The following is a 25,296-nucleotide window of genomic DNA, read 5'->3' as shown; positions in this document are numbered from 1 at the left end:
ACGAGTGGAAAGTCGTCCCAAGGGGATTGCGACTGAGAAAGATTCCTCTAGTGAAAGGTGAGGAGGATCTATAACCAGCAGTTCGGTCTCCAAGCCTGGATGGGACACTAAGGCAAGTAATGTACCCAAAAGTGAAAAGTGCTAGCTAAAAGCGCCTAAACGCGCTGATAAGGCGGAAAGTGCGGAAAAGCGCGCTTCAATACCAATGTGCTCTTCGTGCGATCACAGCGGAGTGCTTCGAATAGAGGCGACAATCAAATGGGAGAATCAGGGCTTTGATAGATGTAGAAATAGACACTTAAAGGTGTCAAAGTGCCAATTAGAGGGAAACAAGTGTATTCTGCTGGAAACTTCAACTATACACTTGATGGTAGTCGAGCAGGAGTGAGTAACAGAAAAATGAACATGCTGACGTGTAAGTATGCTAAGTGAGTTCCCAGGCCTTGGAACCGAGTAGGGAGCACTAAGGTAGGTGATGAGGTAAGTCAGGGTCCATAATGTAACATAGTGATAAGTACAAGTGCCTGTGTGACGCCATATGAGTTCTAGTGAAAAGAGCACGCACCAATGGACCTTGGAGGACTAGGACAGGACATGCGGAGGATGGGCGACGGATCCTAGGGAAGTGCGATGAAGCCTGATGTAACGCGCTCAAACGCGCTGGTACGCACCAAGGCGCATATGTGCGTAACCGGGAAGGTGCGAGCAGGCAGTAGCGAGGGTTCGTCAATGCGAGGATGAGAGAAGGCAAGGCGCAATGCGAAAAACGCGACAGCGTGAAATGCGACAAAGGCGAAACGCGACAGAACACGACGAAACACGAAACACGACCAAGACGAAACACGACAAAACGCGAATAAGACGAAACACGAAACGCGACAGAACACGAAACACGATCAAGACAAAACGCGACAAAACGCGAATAAGATGAAACGCGAAACACGACAGAACACGAAACGCAACCAAGACGAAACACGACGAAACACGATGGCAGGAATGTGGATACTTCGATATGCGAAAGTGTGTATGGGTAGAAACGCGCTAGCGCGAAAGCGCGTTTGTCGCGTTCGAGGCGCGTTTCGGATTAGAAGGCGCATTGCATGGATATCGAGGGTGTCGTGAAAAAGTGTGAATTTGGCCCATATGAGCCTGGAGAAACACAAGTCTCTACAACGTCCCCACTGGAATTTCCATCATCCACGGCCGTAGCACTGTTGCAACCTTTGTCAAGCTTGTTCGTTTCATCTGCCATTGCTGTCTGCCACTGTTGGAGCCGACAATAATCATCACCGCTTGCCATACCAACTTTCGACACTCCAACACCCCATGAATCTGTTTCCTTGGCAAAAACTCCCTTCAAATGTCCAACGGCAACTGCAACAAGACCGTGTGCCTCCTCTCGATAATTTTTTTGTGATTCTTCATAAGCACGTAAGTCCTCAATTGTCAATTCCACTGAGATTCCTTCATTCTCATCTTCCTCTTCATCTATTATAGCTGCTGATTGCGTGGTTCACGATGTTCGACAGATCCTGATTCTTGATCTTCACGAACACGAGAATTATCTGCGGCGGTCTTGCAGTCATAGTAGTATTGAATACCAGCAATGACGTCTTTGTCTTGTGACGAGGCGTGTATAAGAAAATCTGTGAATACATTGTCCCATGATTCAAAATCAGTTCTGAGATCTTTGATAGAACACCATGGTAACAGCAAGGCAAGGATTGATGTGTAATATAATTCTTGGCATCTTGGGTCGTTGCGTGGAAAGAAGGGACCAACAATGTCTGGCAATGTGTTATGACCTTGTGAGCGAATGACACGTTGGTGAGTGAGATGCTTTGGATGCTCTGCGAGGTAATTACTGTGTTGATTTTTGTGCCGACCTCGTTTTGGTATTGAAGAACATGTGGAAGCTCCATTTTCAACTCCTCCACGTTCTGCGGATGCGATCCCCTCTTCGTAGGTGTTGATAACAAATCGAAAATATGAATATGAGTCGAGGTCATTGCCATGTAATTCATAATCTTCAAACTGCGAACGGACGTGAAGTCGGCCACCAACACCAACTTCCAAGGTAATCATGTCCTATGCAAATCATCTAACCATGAAATGAAAACTGACATAAATGACTTACAGCTGGGTCTTCTTCAAACTGAAAGTCATATACACCTGAGTCTCCAATCTTTGGACCAGAATCAGTTCCTGCTTGCTCATCTGTCTCAGGCATCGACTCTGAGTTCACGTTCTTGTTCCTAAACCTCACAAATCCAGCCTCAGTAAGACACAATGTATCAGATAATGTCTTACCGAGTTTTGTCCTCCTTTAGCTCCGGGAATGCCTCTAGTAAATGTGATTTAAGTGCGAACCAGTATAATGGCACATAATGGTGCGAGCAAATGATGTCTCCCCAGTTCATAAGGTATGCCATCACTTGTGGACCAGACATTTCCATTTCCCGATTTATGGCATGTTGGCAGCGAAACAGCAGAAGACGATTACGATCGAGGGTGCCATCAAGATGGTTTGAGTGCCCTTGATGGTACAACAGTGTGTTTGCCATGAGAGCAGAAACATTATTGTTTTTGTTTTGCTTCTTCGTTGAATAACCTGTGAGATACCAAGCTGCATCTTTTGTTTCGCTACCATTTGTGAGAAGCTTGATGTCGTTATTGCAACGGAGCGTCGTGGTAATGGCTGGACAGTAGTTGTTGAGAAATGCGTAGGTCCGCTTTGGACTCCATCTGCCATGTTCGTCAATGACATCAACTGGTGACAACTGCCATGGTGCCCGTCTCTTGCAAACCAGCTGCCCATGCCTGTTAAATCTCAGACAAGTGGCCCTACTGCACGTGTGCACTTGCTGAGACCTAACAACACGATGTTCAACATCTTGACTCTCCGCCTGCCAGGTACCCAAGTCAGGATTTGGAGGATGCGAATAAGGCAAACCGCTCTCTTTCGGCATTGACCGAATGGTCTCTTCATCTAAACCGTCGACATGTGCGCGAATGTTTTGTTGGATATAGTTCCGCACACGTGCACAGAAACTGTCATCGTGCAACAGAGCATGCATCTCCACCATGTTTGGAGTGTGCTGTAGCCAGACCATCATATGAACATGCAGGGTCCCTCGCCCTTGTGCCTCGATAACTCCAAAATATCCACTGATTCACCCAAGTACCCCCATCTCGCTATGCACCTGATGACTTGTTGCATTGATTTGGAAAAGGTGCAAAAGAATGGCCTTGATGATAAAAAAGAAATACTTCGCAGCTGCGAATGGATCCCTGGCAATATTTTGAGCTCGTTGGTTGCTATCTGGACCAGCACGAAGGTCGAAGTCATCCAGATTAATCGTTTCTCCTGTGAAGGCTTGTGCAATGGGGTCGTGTGTGTCACTTGGATTTATTGTCATCCAAAGACTTGGTCCACAGAGACACAAACATGTCCCCCACATTTGTCCGCGATACCGAGCCCGGGCATTATCAGATCCAACAACTTGACCTGACATGGCAAATACGTGTTTCCGCAGGATTCGAACTCGAGGATTTGAAATGAATTTGTTATCTGCTTCCTCCTTCTCTGCTTGCCTAAGGTCTGCCACCATAAGTGAGTTGATTATGAACGCATCGCGCTCGAAATCTTTTCGTCGCATCTGAATCTGAGCAGATTGGAGTGCTTTACGTTTCTGGATGATCCTGAAAGCGACAAAGGGAAATGAATGATGAGTGCGGAACCGACGATCGTGATATTGCAATGCCCATCGAACATGTTCATCAAATCCAACAGATTTTGTCCGCATTGCTTCAATGCCTCCAACACCATATGGAAAAAGCTTCGGATAGGTAGCAGCCAATGGATTAATCCTATTTGACTCTTTTCCTCCTCGATCACGAGCAAAATCTGACACAGGATTGTGACTATGGCGAACAGCATATCCTCCTTCATTGTCATCCAGATTCATAAGTGCGTATTTCATCAAGTCATTCAGTGGCAATTTGCTAAGCTCCGTGTCAGTGATCCCAAGAAATTGCAATGGGATGACACTGCTGCCTACATAAACGATGTCATTCAGAATGGTTACCATCACGACTATCAGGACTCAGACCTTCAACATCGTGATTCCCTGCATTCAAGGTTCCTTGACCTTGCAATTCCAGCATTATCTGATCATCCAGTGCTTTGTATTCCAAATAAATATGATGTTCACGTTGATCATAAGCCACTTGCTCACCTTCGGCTCCATGTGTACTCACTGGGTACATAGCCCTCACTTTCACGCATCGCAACATCATCACTAGCCTCATGGCGAATGATCGAGATGATTTCTTCAGGAACTTCATCCTCTGGAAGTCGTGCAAGCAAGTCTTCCGATATCTGAATATCCGCATACAATGGATTGTTGGCCTTCAACCACACAAGTGCATTGAAAACCACAGCACGACGGACACAAAATGTTGACTTCAACCAATCCTTCGGCAAGTCTTGTTTTCCAATATACGTTATTCCAATTATTGACGCCAATGTGTCCACAGGCTGTGGCAGAAATTGTCCTCCTATCATCTTCGCAACATCGTCAGTATTCATGTCATACAATGTTGCATTGCCGGCCATGCCACGCTGCATATGACTAGGATTTCCGCCGTGGGAATCTTTTGAATACAACTTGAAGACGTAGCAGCGAGGAAAATGTCGAGAAATCAAGAGTTCCTCTGGGAGTGTGAGAATGGCAAGTTTGTGTGGGATAGGCCCAATCCACATGTTATTAGCGAGTGCAAATTTTGGCATTGTGTCACCTCCAAGTGATCGGTGACACTCGAAGCACACCCAACCTGTTGCATTTGGTGCATTGCCTTTGATATGACCATCAAGCAGCAACATGCCCTCCCATAATGTTACTGATCTTGGAATGGAATCCACAGAAACTGTAAGCAAATGCTTGATGTTCGGAATTTGACACAGCACTTGTACTTCGCCTCAAATCAAATGAATTATCAATAACTAATCTTTGTCTATCAGGATTCGCATACACACCTTCATAACTCATCAACTCTCTCGCACAAACGACGCAAATCAACATTGCAAGGGCTGAGTTTGATGTCGCAGATCTAAACGCCCGGAAACATTTCTTCACTTCTTCTTCCGATGGTAAAGCAAGATATTGTGAGTGATCACGACCCCCCATGTCATCATTTTCCTCTGTGGAGATTTTGCTGTTGATGTGAACAACATTTTCAAGATGTTGCACTCCATTTGAATCTTCTTTCTTTTTTCTCAGTAACTCCCACCGTGCCGCTACCTCCAGTCTTTTTTTCTCTGCTTTTTGCTCCCGTACTTTCTCCCGCTCATCTTCCTTCTTGTTCGCTGCTTGATGGATTTTATCCAATATCTCCTCCAGTAAACCACGCACAATCTCAAGGATTTGTGGCCACGTCAAAACTTGAAGACTCTTTTTAAATGTGTTCAGAGGAACTGCAGCATTCAGCTCTGCCTTGGTTAAGTCGCCAACAATGTCTTTGCTGTCACGACGAGGCATTGAAATAATGGGAAGTAAATTCATCCTGCCCCATCATGCAAGTCTTTCACCCTTCCCCAAATCCCGTGTCGAACTAATACTATTGTGGCTCATAATTGCACACAGCCCCATCACACAAGTCTTTCACCCTTCCCCAAATCCCGTGTCGAACTAATACTATTGTGGCTCATAATTGCACACTGGCAGCACTTGGTTTCCCTGTTCAAGACAACACACTAATCCCTACTAGTGATGAAAAAATTCGATCCTGGTCCGTGGTGTTACGTGACTATGGTGTTGATCCGTGATCATATGTTCTCCTCAAGACCTCAAACAAAAGACCTAAACAAGACAATAGTGTTGATCCGTGCAGGGACCATGTTCACGCTTTCTCTTCAGGACCTCAAACAAAAGACCTAAACCAGGTGATGCTATTGATCCATGCAGGGACCATGCTCATATGTCTTCCTCACAGAAAAACCTAATCTCGAACCTCTAGTTCTTGACGCCGATTAACACGGATCGAAAGCTTGTTTTTCCTCACTATGTTCTTTGAGAGTTAGACTCGGAACTTCTAAACTTTGTATTTGGCACATTCAGCTGATGGCAAAATCATTCCTTTTTAGTGGACTCAGTCACAAATTGACATATAAGCTGCCCTTTAATCTCGTAGTCTGCTCATTAACTCTTCCCCAATCATGGTCCTGCTTAAACCAAAGCCGTCTGCATCCAAAGATACTTCCTCCCATGCCGAGTCATCCACTACTCCGAGTCCAGTGACTTCTTCAACGACAAACCTCACAACTGCCCCAAGTTCAACCATCCTTGAAAAGCTCAACCGTCAAGACGGGGGGTTTTATCTTGCTACACAGAACCTTGCCTCTAAAGTCAAATATTTTCAAGGAGGGCGCGAGGGTGATGTTTTGATACAAAAACACACTGCCGGATCCGATGAACTTACTCTCCATGCAGTATTTCAAATTAGTCGATCAGACTTCTACTTCACGCCTGATGCAAAGTTCGATCCTGCAAATGTGTTCAATGGAAGATTTGCAGATGTCAAACTTTCCTGCCATTTGATGGCCACTCGTCACCATGACTTCAGCTTTTCTTCGGATGATTTTCCCACTGTCATCGACAACTTGCGGGGGTTTGAGAAACTGATTTGACGAGAACGTGATGCTGAATCATTGAGCGCAGTCCATACAGCTGTAGGTGTTGAGTCCATTAAACTCGTTCACCATTTATTCACTGTAAGCCATGTTTATCAATCTCAACAGCTCAACACACTCAAAATTTCTTTTGCAGCTCAAACCAACCGAAAACGCAGATGATGAACTTGCTGCTGATATAGCAGACGATGCCACATCATCCGGTAAACTATATTTGGCCCTCCCAGCCATTAGCATGCAACTGACTGTACCCTCTACCAGAGACTGCTACAAGCCTCGGTTCAGAATTCGATCTCTTGAATTGGCCAGTTGCGGATTGCTGCAAAGCCGAACTTACAAACCTCGCGGAAACACACATCATCAATCCTCTCCCGGCATACGGAATTGATCGTAAACTCATCCCACCAGCTCAATATGAGGCCAAATTATGTGGTGCTGTGGTCAAAGTGCACTTCGCATTTTTTCACCATCACATCAGAAAATCTAAGCGTCACATTTTCAACGCTGTTCTTCGTGAGATGATCGTGTTATGGCCACCTTCGAACATGCCTTCCAGTCCGCTGAAACGATGCAAACTCGGTGCTGGACCTTCATCAGATATACCTTTCAAAGGAAAGAAACATGTTGATGTATCTTCAACGACTAATGGTAAATAACATTTTCCAAGCTGCACAAATATTGATCACAATCATTTATCAGAAACTGTCTGAATGTGTTGTTCTAGTATCACATTTTGTGTTCAGATAGCAAAGTTGGCAGTTTTTCTTGAATATGATTCCAGCTCGCCACTCTTCGAATATTTGTTGTAATACCAGTATGCCGCTGATGTATGATTGCTGATCCACATGCATTCCATTCGTTGTCCCAAAAATGTGTCAATAAGTACACAAAACTTGTCAAACAAGGTTGCTGCCGGCGAAGCTCGGCCTTTTCTAGTAGTACCTTGTTTTCGGAACCGATGTGGTAACAGGCCTGACACCTACAACTCATTTACTAGGGTCATCCGAATTGGAACCATTAGAACATTCCGTACATCCCACTGGCCATGGGTCTCTCAGGCTCAGCTGGCCAACAGGCCCCCTCCCTCACCCTTGCAACACTACTATTACTTACTTATCACTGATTTATCTGCATCCATGGGCAACTATGTATCAGCATGGTACCATTCAGACAGAAAAGACAAGGCACGGTCAGATGCTATTGACCGTCAAATACAAGAAGACTCTAGGAGGTTTAGGAAGGAGTATCAGATACTTCTTCTCGGTATGTATCTCCCTTTCTGCCTCATGCTATGTCTATTTCATTTTTTATTTTATGATCGAGACAATTTCCGGGATTGCGTCTACTTGGTCTATTTCCTTCAACAACCCTCATCTGTTCAACCCCCTCTCTTTGTTCTTACCGCTCATATCCAACCTCAGGGGCCAGCGAATCTGGAAAGTCGACAATAGTCAAGCAGATGAAAATAACTCATCAGAATGGCTTCACCAAGAACGAACTCATGATGTTCCATCCGACAATATATCGAAATACTCTCGACTCCGCGCAAGCCATTGTCCGACAGATGCATAACATGAATGTGGAATGTGTAACATTTGCGAATTGGGTATGTTCTCTCCTGCTTTCTCTGCTTCCTTAATTTATCATTTTCAGTAGACATTTGCCAAACGCATCGTCGAATACAGGGTTGAAAGCACTCCCGATTTTGTTTTCTCCACTGATATTGCACGAGCCATTCATGAATTATGGCAAGATCCTATCATTCCCAAAGTGATGGACTGTTCGAGCCAGTTCCATCTTATGGACTCAGCTAGCTAGTGGGTACTTGAGTAATTATATTCACTTGCATTACAAATACTCATGGTATCCATTCGCAGTTTCTTTACGGAAGTGCTCCGTATAGGCACTCCCGACTATATACAAACAGAAAATGATGTACTGCGAGCTCAGGCGAAGACAACCGGCATCACCTCAATGTGGTTTAATGCGGGACTACTCTCGTGAGTACACCGGCATGTCGAAGTTCTGTTTTTGATCGTGGTCTCATAGCATCCATATAATTGACGTCGGCATCCAGCTCTCACAACGGAGGAAGTGGATACATTATTTCGAACACGTGCCAAGCATCATTTTCTGTGCAGCATTATCGGAATACAATCAAGAATTATTAGAAGGGAAGAACCAGGTAGGTCTTGTGCGTGGACGATTCTTAGCTGTCACTAATTTTGTCAATAGAATCGCATGCAGGAATCACTGATCCTATTCGAGTCGGTTGTCAATTCCCGATGGTTTTTGGACACTTTCATAATCTTATTTTTAAACAAGATAGATGTCTTTAAGAAAAAGCTACTAAAGGTATGTATCTATCGTTGCGAACACATGCAGATTCATTGACGCTTTGCAGGCACCGATCGAGAAATACTTCCCAGAATATACAGGCGGCACAGACGTCAACAAAGCAGCGAAATATATTCTATGGAAGTTCCTGCAAGCCAACCGGGCGCGCCTGAGTGTTTATCCTCAGTAAGTGTCATTTATCACACTTCGCTCACCATTCACTGTGTCTTAGCTTGATGCAAGCCACCGATACGACGGATACCACACTCTTCCGACTAGTCTTCGATGCAGTCAAGGAGACGATCCTACAGAACAGTTTCAAAGACTCGCGTATTCTGTGACGTCTTCCTCTCCTGGTTTCTTGATATATATGTGTATTCATCTCCTATCATATGGTCTATCTTCATTAACGAGGGTGCAGCTCGCACATATATCTGGAACGCCTGGTTATTCTCTACTAGCGTGTTGTCATCATAACTAGCATACCATCAAATATCCATTGACATTACCCTTGCTGTCCGGGAAATTGATCTGCATGCGACCATGCGGTGCGACCCTTTGCATACGCCGATGTGCCGCCGCCCGAGATGATCACGGTGCACGCAAGCTTTTGTACATGTCACAACCTGTAGTGTATCACGGAGTGTATGTAATACAATGATCATGTCAGGCAGATATAACAAGGTGGACCATGATACAAGACAAAACATGAGGCTGGGAGCCACTGTAGCAGTAGCGGCTCAACTCTGTTGAAAAGAAAACATATTCCCATATGGCATTAGTCTGGGTCAGTCTGAGTCCGTGTGCCTGTTCTCCTTGCTTTCTCCTAGTTACTTTGTCTCCTTGAGCACGCCCTTTTGCTTTCGACACACCGTTAGTACGCATCTGTCGGGGTGCGCAGTGGTTGTAAACGCTCGTGCATCTATGTGTGCGCTCGCTTGCAATTTACTTCCTTACTCCCTTCAGTTGTGTCAGATGCCTCTGTATTAGTGTATGAGACTTCACATTCCTTTGTTCACAGATCATCTGAGTCAAATGACCAGGTCCTACTAGGTGGGTACATCACTGTGCAATGTCCCTTAACTCAAACTCTGATCCCAGTCACGCGCATGGTACCAATTTACTAAGGTTCAGAACGAGAGTGCTTAGTAGATTCTTGATCGTGTTGCCAACATGATCAAGAATCTACTAAGCACTCTCGTTTACTATAAACGTCTATGTAGCTTAAAGGGTGCCTATGGAGTGCTACAGTGTGCTACAGTGCCTACATAGTGCTATATAGCTGTCACCAGGGCTATGGTGTTTTGGGTATTTTCCTGATGTGGAGTGGTGCCTTAAAGCTTAAACTCCCACAGAATCAAAAATCTACACATATGCTCATTAACGTTGCTCACGGTCGGACTGAGGAGAGTACTTGAGCAACTTTACCGCGTCCTGACGAAGAATTCGACACATTCTAGAAGACTCGCCCACAGGCAGGTGCGTTTTTAACTGTTTGATGTCATTTCTATCTCAGGTGCCGGCCAATGTTCCTGGGCAATCACAAGTACAACCACAACCGCAACAACCTCGCTGCATGAATAGAAGTGTTCATGGTGGCTATGGTAATTTGCTCGGAGCGCCTTTCCAGATACACAGTCTGAGTTCCCCTCTCCTTCCAAGGAGATGTCTTGGAAGAGATGGATGCAGTCACAGTGTCATCGTTGAGATGAGTCAAAAGTTGAAGCTAGGCCCATCTGCAATCGATATCGTGCGTACATATACTTTCGTCAAATATACGAACATAATCTACAGACCCGTCTATGATTCTGCGTTTATCGCGTATTTTGCCTGCCGGGACCCATCCTGCCGAAGCTCGCAATGACTGGAAAAATCGCTTTCCCACTCACATTAGGCCTATTTAGTGTGTATGTATTGGTCTATGGTTCGCACATACTTACAATCGTACCATTACAGGCTCAGGCTCATCTACTCAGGAGCAACAGTCACTGACGCTCCGCTGTGGACTGGTATGCACAGTAATAAGTGTTCTTACACGTCATATCTAACATTTCCCAATCGAACGAAAATTACGCCAACTCCACCAATGCTGCCCTGACGGTGTGTTGATCAACACTACAAATCACTAGAATGATTCACGTGTCAGTGCCAACGGCCACACTGCACCGATGTGAAAGCAGAAATACAACTCACTCCGCAGAAGGCCAATTCGGGGTACTGCGCAGGCGAGTCACTGGCATGTTATCAAAGGTCAAACCTAGGAAAACTACTAATACTCACGCATGCCATATCGCAGACCTGGCACTCTGCATCACTGAAGCAAGTACTGGGACATGCGTGAGTGGGGATGGCAGAGGTTGATGATGTTAAAGCAGCAACGACGATGAGGATGAGGATGAAATGCATTGTTTATGACTTGTGTGATACAGTGATCAGCTAATTCTGTAGGAAACAATGGGAAGACGGCTGGCTTTTATGTGCTGAACATTGTGCTTCGAAATTCTTCTTGCGTACGTGATGCCAGCAGTTTTTCCAGCTAAGATCTATGAGAAATTTAGTGTGGAACTACTGAACATTCGTATTTCCAACCAGCTGTCGACTCGGTACCAAAAGCACTCAACATCTCGGAGTATAGTCGCGTTCTTGTTCCCCTAGCATTCATCAAGCGTCGGATGATAGATCTGTCCGTCTTGTGTTTAACTTAACAAGTACTGTCTTACAATTTTCAATTTTGGGTGAATCAAAGCAGAAGTATGCATCTTAGCGGGAAATGTGTGCGGTCTCCACTGTAGATAGTAGTTTCAATGAAAATCACTGGAAAATGCGCTGATGCTGAATGTTTCAGAGTAACTTCCACTGAAATTGCATGCAGTTAATTTCATTGGAGCGCTGATTTTGAATTTCAGTGGAAAATATACTGAATCAGAATTCAGCACCATACTCCAATCCTACTAGCATTTTAGCTCAGGAGATCAATCTGCTGTGGAGCTCGATAATTGAATGACCTGGCACCGTCACAGCAGAATTTTCACATTTTTGTTATGACATCGTTTTGGTATATATTGGTGTCACCATGTATATATTGTACAGGGCTTATGGCTTAGTGGTTAGATCGCTGCACCTATCAACATGAGGTCTTTGGTTCAATTCCTGCCATTTGCAAATTATGACCTATCATAGGTAAATTGGGTTAAGCGATGTTCGTAGGGTATGGTTCAATAGCTTTGCTTGTCATTCTAACATAAATTCAGAGTATCTTTTCAGAGTAAAATTTCAGAGTAAAAAACAGCAATTTCAGCACCCTGATTTCAGCACCTAATGCTCTGAGTTTCAGACCGTTATCATATGATTTCACCCAATGAATTTCACTGGAACTACTATCCACAGTGTCTCGGGTGGCGTTGATGTCAGAGTTGTAATTGGCGGGCATAACGATTCGTGTGACACTCTGTGACACTTCGTGCGTCGTGACAACTTGGCAGGCGAAGCGGGGAATTCATATGCGGCTGTGCCGCTTTAGGTCTAGTACAGGCTGCTAAGGTCCATTATCCACCTGTGACTCCCACGTATTGCCTCTAATTAGACGTGATTATAGATAGGGCTAGCACGTCTAAAACAACAGAGTTCCAGCGTTTCCAAGCCTCCTTCAATAACTCTTGGATAAAGAGTGACTTATAATAACAGCAAGCAACTTGAACTGTGGCCTAGCTAGGTAAGCCAGCGTGGGACGTCGGCATTAACGTAGGTAATGTTCCTGGCATCGGCTATCTTGCGCCTGCCGTGTGAACCTTCGTGCTCGCTGTCATACACGACGAGCTCGATAAATCAAACATATCGGAGGCGTGTTTTGATACTTAACAGTAAGCATAATAAAAGAAGTGCATTGCAACAGTATGACGGATAAACTAGACTACTCCTCTACTTCACCATTGTCAACAACCTGGAGCTGTGAGAAGTCAGCAGTGATGGTGATAATGTCCTGCAAACTCCTCGAGGCTTCTTCTGCGACCTCCTCTGTGATCTCCTCCTCATCTAAATCCTCTTGAGTATCCGCACCTATAGGGGATGAAGGGTTGTGTGCAGGTATATGGGCAGCAAACACGTTGGCGGGAATCAGAGGATCTGGCACGCTGGCACTCTCCCTGATACCAGTGCAAGCACTTAGACCAGGGACGAGTGTACCATTGAAGCCGGGAAGCTTTGAGATATCATCGAGCCGCTTGATATGGCGGGAGTTGAACCGGCCACGAATGTTCCGATGTATAGCGATTTGATGGGCAAGGGCAGGGTTAGCAACTGTGAGTCGATCTTCGCACACCTGCAAATACTTGTCTTCATCTCGTATATATGTCACTAGACGGCGAACCTCAATATTCAGACGACAAATCTCCTCGCGTGCTCGACACATTTTAAATAAAGATCCATCCCACTCCGAGCTGCTGGTGATGACCAAGGTAATTGAGAGACATTGGAGCGCGTCTTTTGTAGCAGCTCGAAGTCAGCGAGAAAGGCATACTCGACAACATCCTCCCACTTGAGTATTTGCCGGGGAGGGTACACCACACTGGCAAGGTTGTTGTATGTGTTGAGGGCGGACCTGATGGCGGCAGAGCGCGTCTGCAAGGCCCTCGCAATATGTTCTCGCAGTTTGTAACCTTGAAACATAGATAGAGTTAGCTGAAACAAGCCAAACTAGACTCAAACTCACCTGTCCCCGCCCTATTCATCTTCGCAAGTTCGAAAATGTGAGCCACGACCAAACCTTCCAAACGGTCCAAGGCACGTTGATACTTTCTATTAGCTACGAGTCTCCCTGCCTTCTGCCATTCTTCATCTTCTGGAACCCAGCGAGCGATGATACCGAGTTTGCATTCTAATAACTGAACCAACTTCAGGTTTCTCTCATAGTCCTCGAGAGCGTGGCGCCGCATGCTTTCAACCTTGCGTGTGTTTCCAATGTCTGCCATATGATGGAGTATTGTGCATTCCGAACATGTTCATTCCTGCGTCAAGAGCAACTCTGTTTTTTGGGGGCTTCAGTAACTACAAGATACATACACCAAAAGTAAAACTTACTTGCTTGCACTAAGATTGACTAATCTCTGCCAGTACTCCATTTGAAGTGTCTCTTCTTCAGGCTCTCGTGTTAGACCCTTAAGGTAGATTTTCTCGTCTTCGAGCCAACATTCAAAGACACTCTCATCTTCGACTTTGAGCTCTTGCATAACCTTCGGTAGGACAGCTTCGCCATTGGCGATGATCTCGAGAGCTTGTTTGTAGTTACCATGCAAGAAATTTGCTAGCCAACCAATAGTTATGTCAGCGAGCGCTTATGATAAACAGAACAACGTACAAAGATTGCCATATACCTCGAGCTCGTTGTTATGCTCGAAATATGAGTCGATAGCCTGCTGACGATGGAAAACGCTAGTATACCGTAGAGCCGATGCAAGGGAGTTTGACTTGGAGAACGTCCGCTCACAAGTCTCCAGATCTTTGATACCAATGCCTTTGATGTAAGTTGTTAATGAAAAAAGCTGACATAACCGCCTGTGCGCATGTCCGTGAAACACGCCAACCAGGGAACTATGACGTAATGAGCGCGCCAGGGGACCAAGAGAGCTGTTGTCGAGAGTAGTCTGAAAACTGACAGCCGATGTCATAGCCACTGCCCAAATCGTTGCCAAATGCATCTAGCAGCTTGGCAACAATAGCCAAGGGGTATTTTGCACTGTTAGAATACCTGTTAGAAATATAAAACAAAAAGACTAAGTACTACTCACTGCTCCCCGCTCTGCACCATGTCTGTGATAAGTAAACAAAAGCCGTGGCGGCATACGGCGACGAAGACACCAGTTTCGTCATAAATACCCCAAGCTTTTTTGTCTTTGCATCGTCCATATTTTTCCACCGGCCTTCGCATGAGTTCTCTGCCGGACTCTGACTGTGTTAGTTGTCACTACAAAAGGTACGCATCAATTACTCACATTGGCTCCCGTATCACATGGCGTATCCCGTGCAAACTGCTCTACAAAGTTACGAGATAGGTAACGGTCACTAACGAGTACCTGGCCAGTGGGAAGTTCGGACGATAGACCAAGAGAGTCGTCGTCATCATCAAGCGAGCGTCACAGAATTCATTTCAATGAGTTATTCCCGTCTATAGCATAGAGAATCTTGAAGTGTAGCTTCTCTTCGTCAGTTAGCATGTAAGTGCATGCAGGGCATGCGTGTTTGAGGCGCCAGTCAGGCGAGTCGCGTCGGAGGGATTTGTTGATGAGCGAGGCCACAACCCGTCTGATTTGAAGATATATGTCAAGTGCAATTGAAAATTGACATGAGATGTGCCGATGGAATTCCACCTGTAGTATGTGTATGTGTTTAGCATGGAGCACAATAGAACTTAAAATTGTACCCCCGTGTAAATTGCATATCGTTTTGACGAAGGCTTGGATTGACAAGTGAGGGTTCCTGAGGTGCGCCACCCGATATAACTCAAGGGCTTCTAATGTTATGCCCGCCACCGGTGATATCGGGGAGCAGGGCATGACGCCTTGACGAACAAGTGCAGAAGCAATTGTATGGTCCGTCGATGATATTTTCAGTACAAATTTCTCAGCAACTTTAACAAATGATGTGATAAACACAAACACCGAAACTAGCAAGTAACTCACAGAACGCGTCTACTACTGTCACTGGCCATTGGCCACCATTCAAATCGGTCACCTCAGTCTCTTTGCTGCGTAGGCAATCATAAAAACTCTTGAAGCCCTTTTGCGATTTCTCCAGGCTCCATATAAGGTATGATTCGCTCATTATTTGTATTTGCTCATTGAAAGCGAGATTTCTTCGCAGAACACGATCACGCCGTGTGCGATTGTCAACACGTTGAACCCTGTGAGCACCATCTTGATCCTTTCTGATGTGCGTGTCAGTTGCTGACTATCTGCTAACATGCACTCACAATTTCCAGACCTCACCCAGAACACCTCTCGCCAGGTCTCTGAACTCTCCGCCAGCATGGCTAATGGGGAGTGCGTCAGTACCATCCCAGATGTCGCCGAGATTGAAATCATCGGAGTCCTCAGCAATGTTAGGTGGGTTAGTTGGTGGGTCTCTGAGAGCTTCCAGAGCTTGGCGCTCCTCGGTTGTCATTGCTATAAACCAGGTTAGTGTTCTGGTTGTTTTTTGAGCACTTGGACCAGGCTTACCTTGTAGGCGAGTCTCCCGCCGCTGTTTACAGCTGGCTGCTTGCAGAACCAACACTCTATGTTTGATCACCTTCGATACACGGTTAGTGGGAAGCCCATCCTTATCTCACGAGGAGCCTATGTGGCGGATAGACCGCAAAGACAGGTTAGTGCGAACTCGTTGTGTCTGACGTCCTCCTGGATTCCGCATTTTCTTTCTTTCATACAAGCCAGCTATGGGTACATTTTTTGCACATTGAGCTGTGTGTGACTAATCATAAACGTTATTAGTGCACATTTCCATCAATTCCCCCTCGTTCAATTAACTGTTTCCTTAAGTGTCTTATATCCACCATGTCATGCACTCCCTCACCATCCGTCGTTTCTTGCCATGATGATCACATCCGGGACTTATGTCAGTTGGTTGAAAGCTTAACCGTATCAGGTGGGTCGCAGGTCTATATCATCTGACAATCACCCGCATGCTCATGCTCTCAAACAGGTTCATCGTTGGATACTATTAGCTGGAAGCGCAAGACTGTTGAAGAGAGTATCACCCTTTCCAAAGCATCACACACCAACTCCTTGCATGTCAATCAAACCATCCCAAACTCCGATCTATCTACTAGCTCCCACGCACAAGACCATCTGCCGCCTTCGAGTTCATCATCACATGCGCAACATTCTACAAATGTCGCACTTCTTCCAATGCAGGTACCAAAACCTAGCGATATCACACCCCCACATGCTGGTTTAGAACCTGAAGGGTTCTGGTTAATTACCGTCGGCCAAGAAGTAGGCATCTTCTATCACTGGTAAGCGTTGTCGACCTCTCACTTATAATAATATTGACACTCATATCAGGGCTGACGTGGCTGAACGCACCAACTTTGTGAGCGGTAACGTTCAGAAGCGGTACCCCCTCATTCCAGAAGGCACTCGAGGTATATACAGTACAATATAATGAAGGTAGAGTACGAGCAGTACCAACCCCGGGTGGCCCTTTCTGGCTGCCTGCATCCCCACCTTCCCCCTCTTGGTCCGCTGACTCGGATGACTTGTGGTCGCAGGTAGATGACTTATCGGAGACAATGACACACTATGAACTTTAGATACCTTCATAGTAGTTCACTATCTCAGCCGTGTACATATACATGACTTGCTTGTAATTCCTTAGCAATGGAATCTTTATGCTCGGATCACGAAATGTGCTAGCTACTACGCGTGATTACAAAATTGATGCAGATGTGCAACTGTGATTGAACGACATTGGACTGCATAGTTGCATTACCTTAATAGTCTGCATGTATCCCGCAAGTGTAATTAGCGATTAGCCAGTGATATACAAGAGTCATAGTCCTAAATCGAGGTCCACTGCACTCACCACACATTCAGTATAACAGATGACCTAACCTTGGACGCAGTTGGTGGTTTAGAATTCTATGGTAGTGCAACATGCTAGAGATACAATGACATTCGCTATGTGTTCGCCATCAATTCGCCATGCGTTCGATATCAATTCACTATGTGTTCGCTATAATGTAAGGATTCTGGTATGTGTTCACCATCAATTCGCTATGTGTTCGATATCAATTCACTATGGATTCACTATAATCGCTCGACATATCATATAGTCAAACTACTTATTTTTACTGTTAGCTACCTTAACTTCGAAGAATTTGACCTCCAAAACAATACAAATGAGCAAATCATGCAGTAGAATAATATCATGTTTGAGGCACTCCCTGCAATACGGGCAGCTGGTATGTACAATGTTTTGCACACATTCGAGAAGTCCCCTCCCCTCACAAGCATGCGCACCACATTCGTCAAGAAAAATGATAGTCTCTAGTCCTCCCTTCTTTTGCGCACCTTTGAGTAGGTTTTCATACACATCATCCCATGCATGTTCAGACTTCCGGGCCCATCCCTTTTGCCACTGGTTGGCCATGTTCTCAATGTCTTGCAGGGTTGGCGTGTCGCAGGAACAGGGAAAGTCATTCTCCATAGTCAGTAGAGATCCATCATTGACCTCAGGAGTGATATCGCGAGAATTGAGACCATCAAGCACGGGCGAACTGACCAAAGGGATGTGTATAGTTAACTCTGCAGAGGCATGTATTTTTTTAAGGCTATGAGTGCAGTCAGCAAGAGTAAGAGACGGAATAAACAAAAGTGATTTGACCTGGCCCGCTTGCTGAAAAAATGTATTTAAGCACGAAATTTTGATTTGAGAATGAGAGCCGGACTGACCTCGCCATCCGAACGCGTGCCTTTGCATTTTGCATGTCTCGAACTCTGAAATAGCAGGGAAGTACAATCTCAGTGTCAGTCAAAGGCGAAAGCTTACCCTGGCTTCTCAAGCCAATGCTTGGTAGCCACACGCTGCCTGCTCAGAGTAACAGCAGGATTAGCCTTAGAATGTATGTGAATATTATACAACTGTGAGCAGACTGTGAGTCCCAAAATCGAGACTTACCATAGATTTGAGGGGAAAAAAACGGTTCGTGAGATTTTCCTTGATCTGATATTAATGCCCTTACCTTGGGATTCCCCCTCATACATTATGTAGAATGTTAATGAGACAGCGATCACCCCCATTGAATCAATGTCATATGCGGAACTATCCGGGACCGAACACCATCAGGATTCAAGTCAGGATCGCGACAAGGTCATCCCAGCAGAGATGTGCATTATCGCCCTCAATCAATGTTATACACTACTGGTATACAAGTTGGACCAAGGGATTGCGACAAGGTCATCCCAGCAGAGATGTGTGTTATCGCTCCCAATCAACATTATACACCATCGGTATTCAAGTTGGATCAAGGGATTGCGACAAGGTCATCCCAGCAGAGATGTGTGTTCTCGCCCCCAATCAATGTTATACACCATTGGCATTCAAGTTGGATCAAGGGATTGCGACAAGGTCATCCCAGCAGAGATGTCCCCCATCAGAAAACTTCCTCCCGAAATTACAAAGTTGCTGCTGTGCAACCGAGGAAGCTGACAACAACCCCGTCTGAATGTTCCAGACCTCGTCCTACTCCATTGGCGTGATTCTTAGGTTCTCAAGGCAAGCATCTTTTTTCTATTCAAGTTGTTCTATTATTGACTCTGATATGCTTTTTTGTAGGGTTTCAATGATCTGACTGCCGTGGCGTCATCGATCCCATAGGTATGCTTTTCAGGTTCCTGAAGCAAGCACATTGTTTTTTTAATTGCATCCCCACAACGACACTCCCTCCTACCCACACAGACAACTATGAGCTACATTTTCTCTGAAGATGACTTTAATACCAATGGAAATTTCATCAACGGGGGAGGACCTGAATATCTCGCAGGGTTGCTCAACGAAAATGAAGGTGCAGTGTTATTTATGTGCAATCTCCCACTCTTTGTATTGACCTTTGAAAAAAACAGGATTGAGCCATACACTTCAACTTTGGCACGGTATCGATTGGGAAGACCCATCATTATACTCGATGCCGCTGACAAGTGATGAGTTAGCATTCCTCAATGATGGCCCGGCCCTTCCACAGCCTCCTACTCCCGTCATCTCTCATTTTTCACCTGACGCACGTGAACTCACACCTTCCTCTCGCGCATCGTCGCCTGGTGGTGAAGAGTCATTGCCAGAGCCCCTCCGTGATGCAAATTCGTCCACCTGGGCAGCGCGAAACCCGACACGTCCCATGATCCATCGCCAGACCCCACCGCCTCGGCTATCAGATGCCCAGAAGGCCTCTCGGAAAATCAAGAAAGACCAGAGGACAGAAATTACAAAGCATTTACACGATGCTGTTGCCAAACATCTGCAAGAACAGAAAAACGGAGTTGAATTGCTCTCACTCGCTCACAATGTTACTCCCAAACAGATCAACGACATAATCAGTCATCAGACCAAGTATTGCACGGCGCGCAAGGTTCACCTCAATAACGCCTTAATTCATGCCAAAGCTAAGGAAATGAACAGCGGTACGCAAAATTCCTTTGCTTGCTCTTGTTCTCATACTTATATTCTGTTGCAACAAGGCCAGCCTAATGGCCTTCGGTACACATTGGTCGAGCTGCGCGAGATGGTTGCTCAGGACCCCCAGATGCAAGATTTGACGAAGGGTGAAAAGGCCACTTATATAGCTGCTCTCAGTCAACACCGTGAACAAAAGGTAAGTAGCGTGCGAGCAAATAACATGGCTACTGCACGAGATGTTTTAGTCATGACGGAAAGGGTGGTCAAGGAGGTGAGCTCTCCGCCTGTCACATGTATTCTACTGAACTTATTTTCACTTCGAAGCTCGATGATTTGCGTATTTGCACAGGCACCTATGGGACTCTATTTGTCGTTCAGGGTCACATTAATGACACTATTCAAAGCACAATGCACGGTACTGACAATTCTGAAGACTTCTGGGAGGACGTTTACGACTCTCCAATGACCGATTTTCTCCGACAATACGAACAATGGGCCTGCACGCAGAATCAAAGTAAGTCATCTGGCTCCTCACAGTGATATCTTATTCTTATTCAGTCTTTTTCAGATCTCAATGAACGAGACTCTTTGGAAACGGTCCGCAAGCAAGCTCTAAAATTGATTGTCCGAGGACTGGGTATGTGACAGTAGTGTGCATGAGTGCTGTCTGACATCTTTACAGTTGCAATGACTGGCAAAAGAGACATCATGATGAACTACAACAACTACGAGACGGCGATTATCGAAACGTATGCGGTCAAGCTAGTAGCCTAGATGGCCCCAGGGTATCAAATTTACCAGTCCCTCAAACATCAGGACAGTCGGTGAAATTCGCAAGCTCCGCGATGCGCTCAAGGACCGAACATGTTACTGGGCTGCTCTCACTCCAGCCGAAGTCAAGGTTCACAGTGCTGAACTTGATGCGCGCTATTCAGCGGGGCAAGTTGTTTGGCAGCCACGCAAGAAGCGCTCCGATGCTGGAATCACTCGCAAGCGCAAGGCTCCACCTACCACAGGACAGGCACACAAAGAGAACAGAAGGCCGTCAAAGAAGGTGAAAAAGAATGCTAGTGCCCAGCATCGTGAGGCCCCTAAAAGTGCGGAGTTCATTGAGTCGTCTGATGAGGAAGAGGACGAGGGCGAGTAGTACACCCTGCTACTCTTTTATGTATATTCTGAGGATCTGTACATATCTGAATGATTAGTAGCTGTCACTGTAAAAAACGCGCCACCAATGTGTAAAAACGCGCTGTCAATATGCATGGTTTAAGGAGCTCGTCGTGTACGACGGTGGGCACGAAGGTTCACATGGCGGGAGCATGATAGCCGAAGCCAGGAACATTAATGCCGACGTCCCGCTTAGTTACCTAGAACTACTGTTATTATAAGTCACTCTTTATCCAAGAGTTATTGAAGGAGGCTTGGAAACGCTGGAACTCTGTCGTTTTAGACGTGCTAGCCCTATCTATAATCACGTCTAATTAGAGGCAATACGTGGGAGTCACAGGTGCCATTATCGATCTTTTACCCTTCTTCTCCCCGTCCTCGTCGCACCCACCGAACGCGATATACGCATCATCAATTAATGTCATGGACCCTTCATACATTGCCATCACGGCGCTAGTGTTATTCGAAGAACTTTTCTGAGCACGATCTGAACAGCTGGCCAGTTCATATTGTGTTCAAATGCCACACGGAGAATATTCAGAAATCGTGCAGAAAGCTTTCTCGACAGCGGAGAGTTGGCAGGCGAGCATGAGAGTCCTGATACAGATGTGGCTTGCTGTTCCAGTGTAAAATCGCACCGCATACCGCCGAAGACTTGAATGAACCTCTGTACGCACAACGCGGTTGACGAGACATATTTGAATTCGGAATGGCCATGCGGTTGGGCATAAGCACTCAGACGACGAAGACTTTGCCGAGCTACCTCTCCCATTGAACTCCCAGTCTGAGACCCAATCACATCAGCGTCCGCCCTCTGCATTACCAAGACCTGTTCTATCGTCTGCGCAGATGACGAGGACGTCTCAGAGATCACCGATGCTCATGAAGAGGAAGACGAGTACGATTTCTACACACGCCAATTTGATTGTCATCGAACAGGTATGGTTCGACGACGAGGAAGAATCCATCTATTCCCAACCCCCAAACATCTACCCCATCAATCCCCGAAACACCCATCAACGAGATGTACCTCCCCGTGCAAGCACCGACTCTGACGCCCAACGATCGTCTCTTGATTCCTTTTCAAGCAGCCCTTCCCACTCCTCGAGTGTGTCTACCCAAATCCTGTTGAACGCCAAGACTCGAGACCTAGGTGTGTTTTTATTAGGTCAATCGTGCGTATATACTTACAATTCCACGATATAAAGGTTCAGGCCCGTCTACAAAGGAGTAACAGTCACGGACGCTGATCTGCACGGTAATAGGCGTCCTTGTATAACTAACATTTCCCAATCGAACCAACTTCACCGATGTTTTCCTGACGGCTCTACAAATCACTGATAACTAGCACGTCAGTGCTAACGGCATACAATGTGAAAGCAAAAGCGCGACTCACTGTGCAGAAAGGAAATTCCCGCCATACAGGTGAGTCATATTATCAAATCCAAGAAGACGACTGATATTCACGCAAATCCCCCAAGTGCATTCCTGTCAATTTACGTCAATCCAGCAAGATATGGGACATTTCTCGGTGCTAGCGGCGATGGGCGTAGCGGAGATTGATGATGCAGCGACGGTGAGGACGATTGCAAGGGAGAAACGCATCGTGTGAGGTTGTGATATGGGATCAAATAAGTCTGTGAAAATACCTTTCTATCGACAGGAAGTAATGCTTATGGCCAACTAGGTCGGGCGTCGCAAGTCGAGGAGAACGGGGGTACGGTAGGGCCTGCCAAAAGTACCTTATCCTACGATGGCAAATTGTCTTGACTGAGATCTTTCACTTGTGTAGCGAACATGTGATGACAGCGATCTCTCCCTCTGGCTCGTCGGACATAGAAGTTTTGGGTTGGGGGTGGAACGAGCACAAAAACTTGTGGCTGGACCATACGGATGATGTACCGAAGCCCATCAAGATCTGGTCAGTATGAAGACGCGCGCTGGAAGGAAGAGTTGCTCGAGTTTGGGCTGGAAATGGGACCAGTTGGATATTGTCACAAACATAATATACAGCTATGCTGAAACGCAATGTATGCGGGACAGAAAAGACAGTCAACAGAGCTCAGAAGAATTAACATGGGTATCTTTCGCCTGCCTGTTTGATATCTAACTTGGCGTGGGCAGTGATTTGTGCCTTGTTCTGCGTTAGTGGGTCCCTTGGGACGACAGGTACCTTGGTTTCTGGTGGACGGTCCTCTTGGAGGCGCTTTGTTTGCGGTTGCGGGACAGCAGCAGCCGACGCAGTTACTCTGAGAGGCCCTGACGGTCCTGACCATGTTCGTGCTTTGAGAAATATCCGGCTCAGCGGCGGTGACTAGAACTTCTCGCCCATTATCGATGACTCTGGTTGGGCTGCTGGGAGTGGGTGAGTGACACGTATGTTGGGTAGGGTGCATGAATTGAGCTGGGTGCTGCGACACGTCGTTAACGAGAGTAAAGTGGTATTAAAAAGACCTTGAACGAACAAAAAAGAAAGCAAACCGAGAAAGCAAAAGAGTAGAACAGAAAATAAAACGCCAAAGACACCAAAATCGAAAATAGAAACACCACAACCACCTTTACATCAGGTCCTCAAAAACTTCTCAGCAGGAATCGGCTTCCTCTTAAACACCCCACTCCCTCCGCTCTCACAACTTCCGCTTTCCGTCGACTCAGAAGACGTCGACGAGCGAGAGTTTTGGCGGTGGGTGTACCTGGGCGTGGGTGGGAGGGCGTTGTAGGGAGCATCGTTCATGTTATAGGTATTTTGTACGGACGATGAACTGTGCGATGCACGAGAACGAGGAGGCGAATACATAAAGGGAAGCAGAGGAGGTGCCCGCCTTGACCCGATACCGATCTCAACTTTGATTTCGACCCAAACATCCCATGCAATGGTGAATGTCTTGGGCTGGTGCGAAGGAAGGCTGGAAATTCTTCTTCGTCGTCGAACTCTTGCTCCTCTTCTTAGAAGATATCGAATTCTTCGATGTCGGCTAGGGCTGTTCACCGTACTGTATACGGTGTACGGGGTACCTTACGGCCGTATACGGTAGCATACGGAACATTAAATGTCGTAGTCGTCATAACAAGGATGAGTGCAAACACGAAATGAGAAACATTTATATCCTATTCGGAGACAGTAGTCCGCAGGAACCCGAATAGTGTTGCCGTCCTGCAGTGTTTCGAAAAGCAAACCGCCATAAAAACGTAAAGGGAAGTTTACGTTGGGCAGTGGGACAGTGGGCGTGACAGATCCTAATGGAAGTTGTCGGAGTCGGGTACTCGGTGCACAAGTACTGTTACGATAAATACAAAGTAAACAGGACAACATTGGTCGAGAGTAGCCTGAGGCACGTTACGATCTGCGATCACTCAAATCAATGTGCACATGAAAAGTTGACCTTCGTGTCTTCTATTTACGAGCTTGAAAGCCAATGGTAATTTCTACGCACCTTCTGTGTGGCATCGATTTGTCCGTCCTTCCTAGCTACCCGCAAAATAACTAGAATGGCTTATCAACCGCACCAGGAGAATCCAGAAGAAATTGGGTTGATATGGTGGTGTGGATCATGATAGGCGTGACATTCAGAAGAGCACCACAAGGACGAATCCACCTGGTATTTGGTGTAGTGAGTACCTATGAAGGACAAGAGCCCACCCCAGCACCCGCGTACGCAACAGCCACGCAAGCAGTTCCGAGTCCTAAAATGCATTCACAGGGCCTCGGAGTTATGGAGGGCACCCTTAGCTGATTTGCAATTGCCGACGGTGGCCGCACGAGAAATTATGGTTCTCGCAATATAGTCAGCAGAATTCTGGGTTAATGTTTCCTGCAAAAAGGTCGAAACGGCGACCGCAATGTCACCGCACGGCGAATGACATCAGTGGGAACCGCAGTTATCAGTGTCATAACTTCCCATTTTACATGTCAACGTTTCAACAAGGATCCTGCGAAG

At 46.0% G+C, this 25,296-nt stretch overlaps 9 protein-coding genes across 9 annotated transcripts; 5 read left to right on the top strand and 4 right to left on the bottom strand.

The window, feature by feature from the left end:
- Nucleotides 1-2,306: 2,306 nt before the first annotated feature.
- On the bottom strand, nt 2,307-5,189 carry DFJ58DRAFT_715769 (uncharacterized protein; the record flags this gene model as incomplete). The annotated part of the gene is made up of 13 exons (XM_041384158.1): nt 2,307-2,626; nt 2,648-2,780; nt 2,808-2,820; nt 2,854-3,146; nt 3,186-3,307; nt 3,329-3,376; nt 3,404-3,594; nt 3,631-3,692; nt 3,714-4,057; nt 4,089-4,238; nt 4,261-4,669; nt 4,832-4,929; nt 5,039-5,189. 13 exons carry the CDS (start codon nt 5,187-5,189, stop codon nt 2,307-2,309), a joined length of 2,334 nt encoding a protein of 777 aa, XP_041245338.1.
- Nucleotides 5,190-7,827: 2,638 nt separating this feature from the next.
- Nucleotides 7,828-9,369, top strand: DFJ58DRAFT_658457 (heterotrimeric G protein alpha subunit; the record flags this gene model as incomplete). The annotated part of the gene is made up of 8 exons (XM_041382028.1): nt 7,828-7,954; nt 8,113-8,297; nt 8,348-8,508; nt 8,569-8,691; nt 8,741-8,876; nt 8,927-9,046; nt 9,096-9,214; nt 9,261-9,369. 8 exons carry the CDS (start codon nt 7,828-7,830, stop codon nt 9,367-9,369), a joined length of 1,080 nt encoding a protein of 359 aa, XP_041245337.1.
- Nucleotides 9,370-10,515: 1,146 nt separating this feature from the next.
- DFJ58DRAFT_840306 (uncharacterized protein) lies at nt 10,516-11,434 on the bottom strand (the record flags this gene model as incomplete). Its single annotated transcript, XM_041392603.1, has 6 exons — nt 10,516-10,697; nt 10,787-10,892; nt 10,918-10,924; nt 11,064-11,122; nt 11,222-11,245; nt 11,309-11,434. 6 exons carry the CDS (start codon nt 11,432-11,434, stop codon nt 10,516-10,518), a joined length of 504 nt encoding a protein of 167 aa, XP_041245336.1.
- A 1,504-nt stretch (nt 11,435-12,938) lies between these two features.
- Nucleotides 12,939-16,183, bottom strand: DFJ58DRAFT_840305 (uncharacterized protein; the record flags this gene model as incomplete). Its single annotated transcript, XM_041392602.1, has 11 exons — nt 12,939-13,381; nt 13,459-13,683; nt 13,737-13,960; nt 14,105-14,327; nt 14,382-14,537; nt 14,680-14,771; nt 14,812-14,972; nt 15,016-15,096; nt 15,592-15,650; nt 15,703-15,947; nt 15,993-16,183. The coding sequence occupies 11 exons, from the start codon at nt 16,181-16,183 to the stop codon at nt 12,939-12,941; spliced, it is 2,100 nt and encodes a 699-aa protein (XP_041245335.1).
- Nucleotides 16,184-16,572: 389 nt separating this feature from the next.
- Nucleotides 16,573-17,330, top strand: DFJ58DRAFT_726482 (uncharacterized protein; the record flags this gene model as incomplete). The annotated part of the gene is made up of 4 exons (XM_041385369.1): nt 16,573-16,663; nt 16,721-17,033; nt 17,083-17,162; nt 17,203-17,330. The coding sequence occupies 4 exons, from the start codon at nt 16,573-16,575 to the stop codon at nt 17,328-17,330; spliced, it is 612 nt and encodes a 203-aa protein (XP_041245334.1).
- Nucleotides 17,331-17,882: 552 nt separating this feature from the next.
- DFJ58DRAFT_840303 (uncharacterized protein) lies at nt 17,883-18,783 on the bottom strand (the record flags this gene model as incomplete). Its single annotated transcript, XM_041392601.1, has 5 exons — nt 17,883-17,902; nt 18,091-18,296; nt 18,472-18,516; nt 18,569-18,671; nt 18,762-18,783. 5 exons carry the CDS (start codon nt 18,781-18,783, stop codon nt 17,883-17,885), a joined length of 396 nt encoding a protein of 131 aa, XP_041245333.1.
- Nucleotides 18,784-19,483: 700 nt separating this feature from the next.
- Nucleotides 19,484-21,338, top strand: DFJ58DRAFT_726481 (uncharacterized protein; the record flags this gene model as incomplete). The annotated part of the gene is made up of 7 exons (XM_041385368.1): nt 19,484-19,583; nt 19,642-20,196; nt 20,254-20,462; nt 20,516-20,705; nt 20,760-20,828; nt 20,874-20,940; nt 20,993-21,338. 7 exons carry the CDS (start codon nt 19,484-19,486, stop codon nt 21,336-21,338), a joined length of 1,536 nt encoding a protein of 511 aa, XP_041245332.1.
- An 896-nt stretch (nt 21,339-22,234) lies between these two features.
- On the top strand, nt 22,235-22,592 carry DFJ58DRAFT_726480 (uncharacterized protein; the record flags this gene model as incomplete). The annotated part of the gene is made up of 2 exons (XM_041385367.1): nt 22,235-22,511; nt 22,567-22,592. The coding sequence occupies 2 exons, from the start codon at nt 22,235-22,237 to the stop codon at nt 22,590-22,592; spliced, it is 303 nt and encodes a 100-aa protein (XP_041245331.1).
- A 282-nt stretch (nt 22,593-22,874) lies between these two features.
- Nucleotides 22,875-23,817, top strand: DFJ58DRAFT_913242 (uncharacterized protein; the record flags this gene model as incomplete). The annotated part of the gene is made up of 6 exons (XM_041395315.1): nt 22,875-22,966; nt 23,046-23,096; nt 23,151-23,279; nt 23,508-23,634; nt 23,677-23,723; nt 23,748-23,817. The coding sequence occupies 6 exons, from the start codon at nt 22,875-22,877 to the stop codon at nt 23,815-23,817; spliced, it is 516 nt and encodes a 171-aa protein (XP_041245330.1).
- Nucleotides 23,818-25,296: the final 1,479 nt, after the last annotated feature.

The sequence above is a fragment of the Suillus subalutaceus genome (assembly GCF_016647625.1).
Source record: "Suillus subalutaceus strain FC151 chromosome Unknown DFJ58scaffold_36, whole genome shotgun sequence".
NCBI classification, from domain to species: domain Eukaryota; kingdom Fungi; phylum Basidiomycota; class Agaricomycetes; order Boletales; family Suillaceae; genus Suillus; species Suillus subalutaceus.
This window is presented reverse-complemented; position numbering and strand designations above follow the sequence as displayed.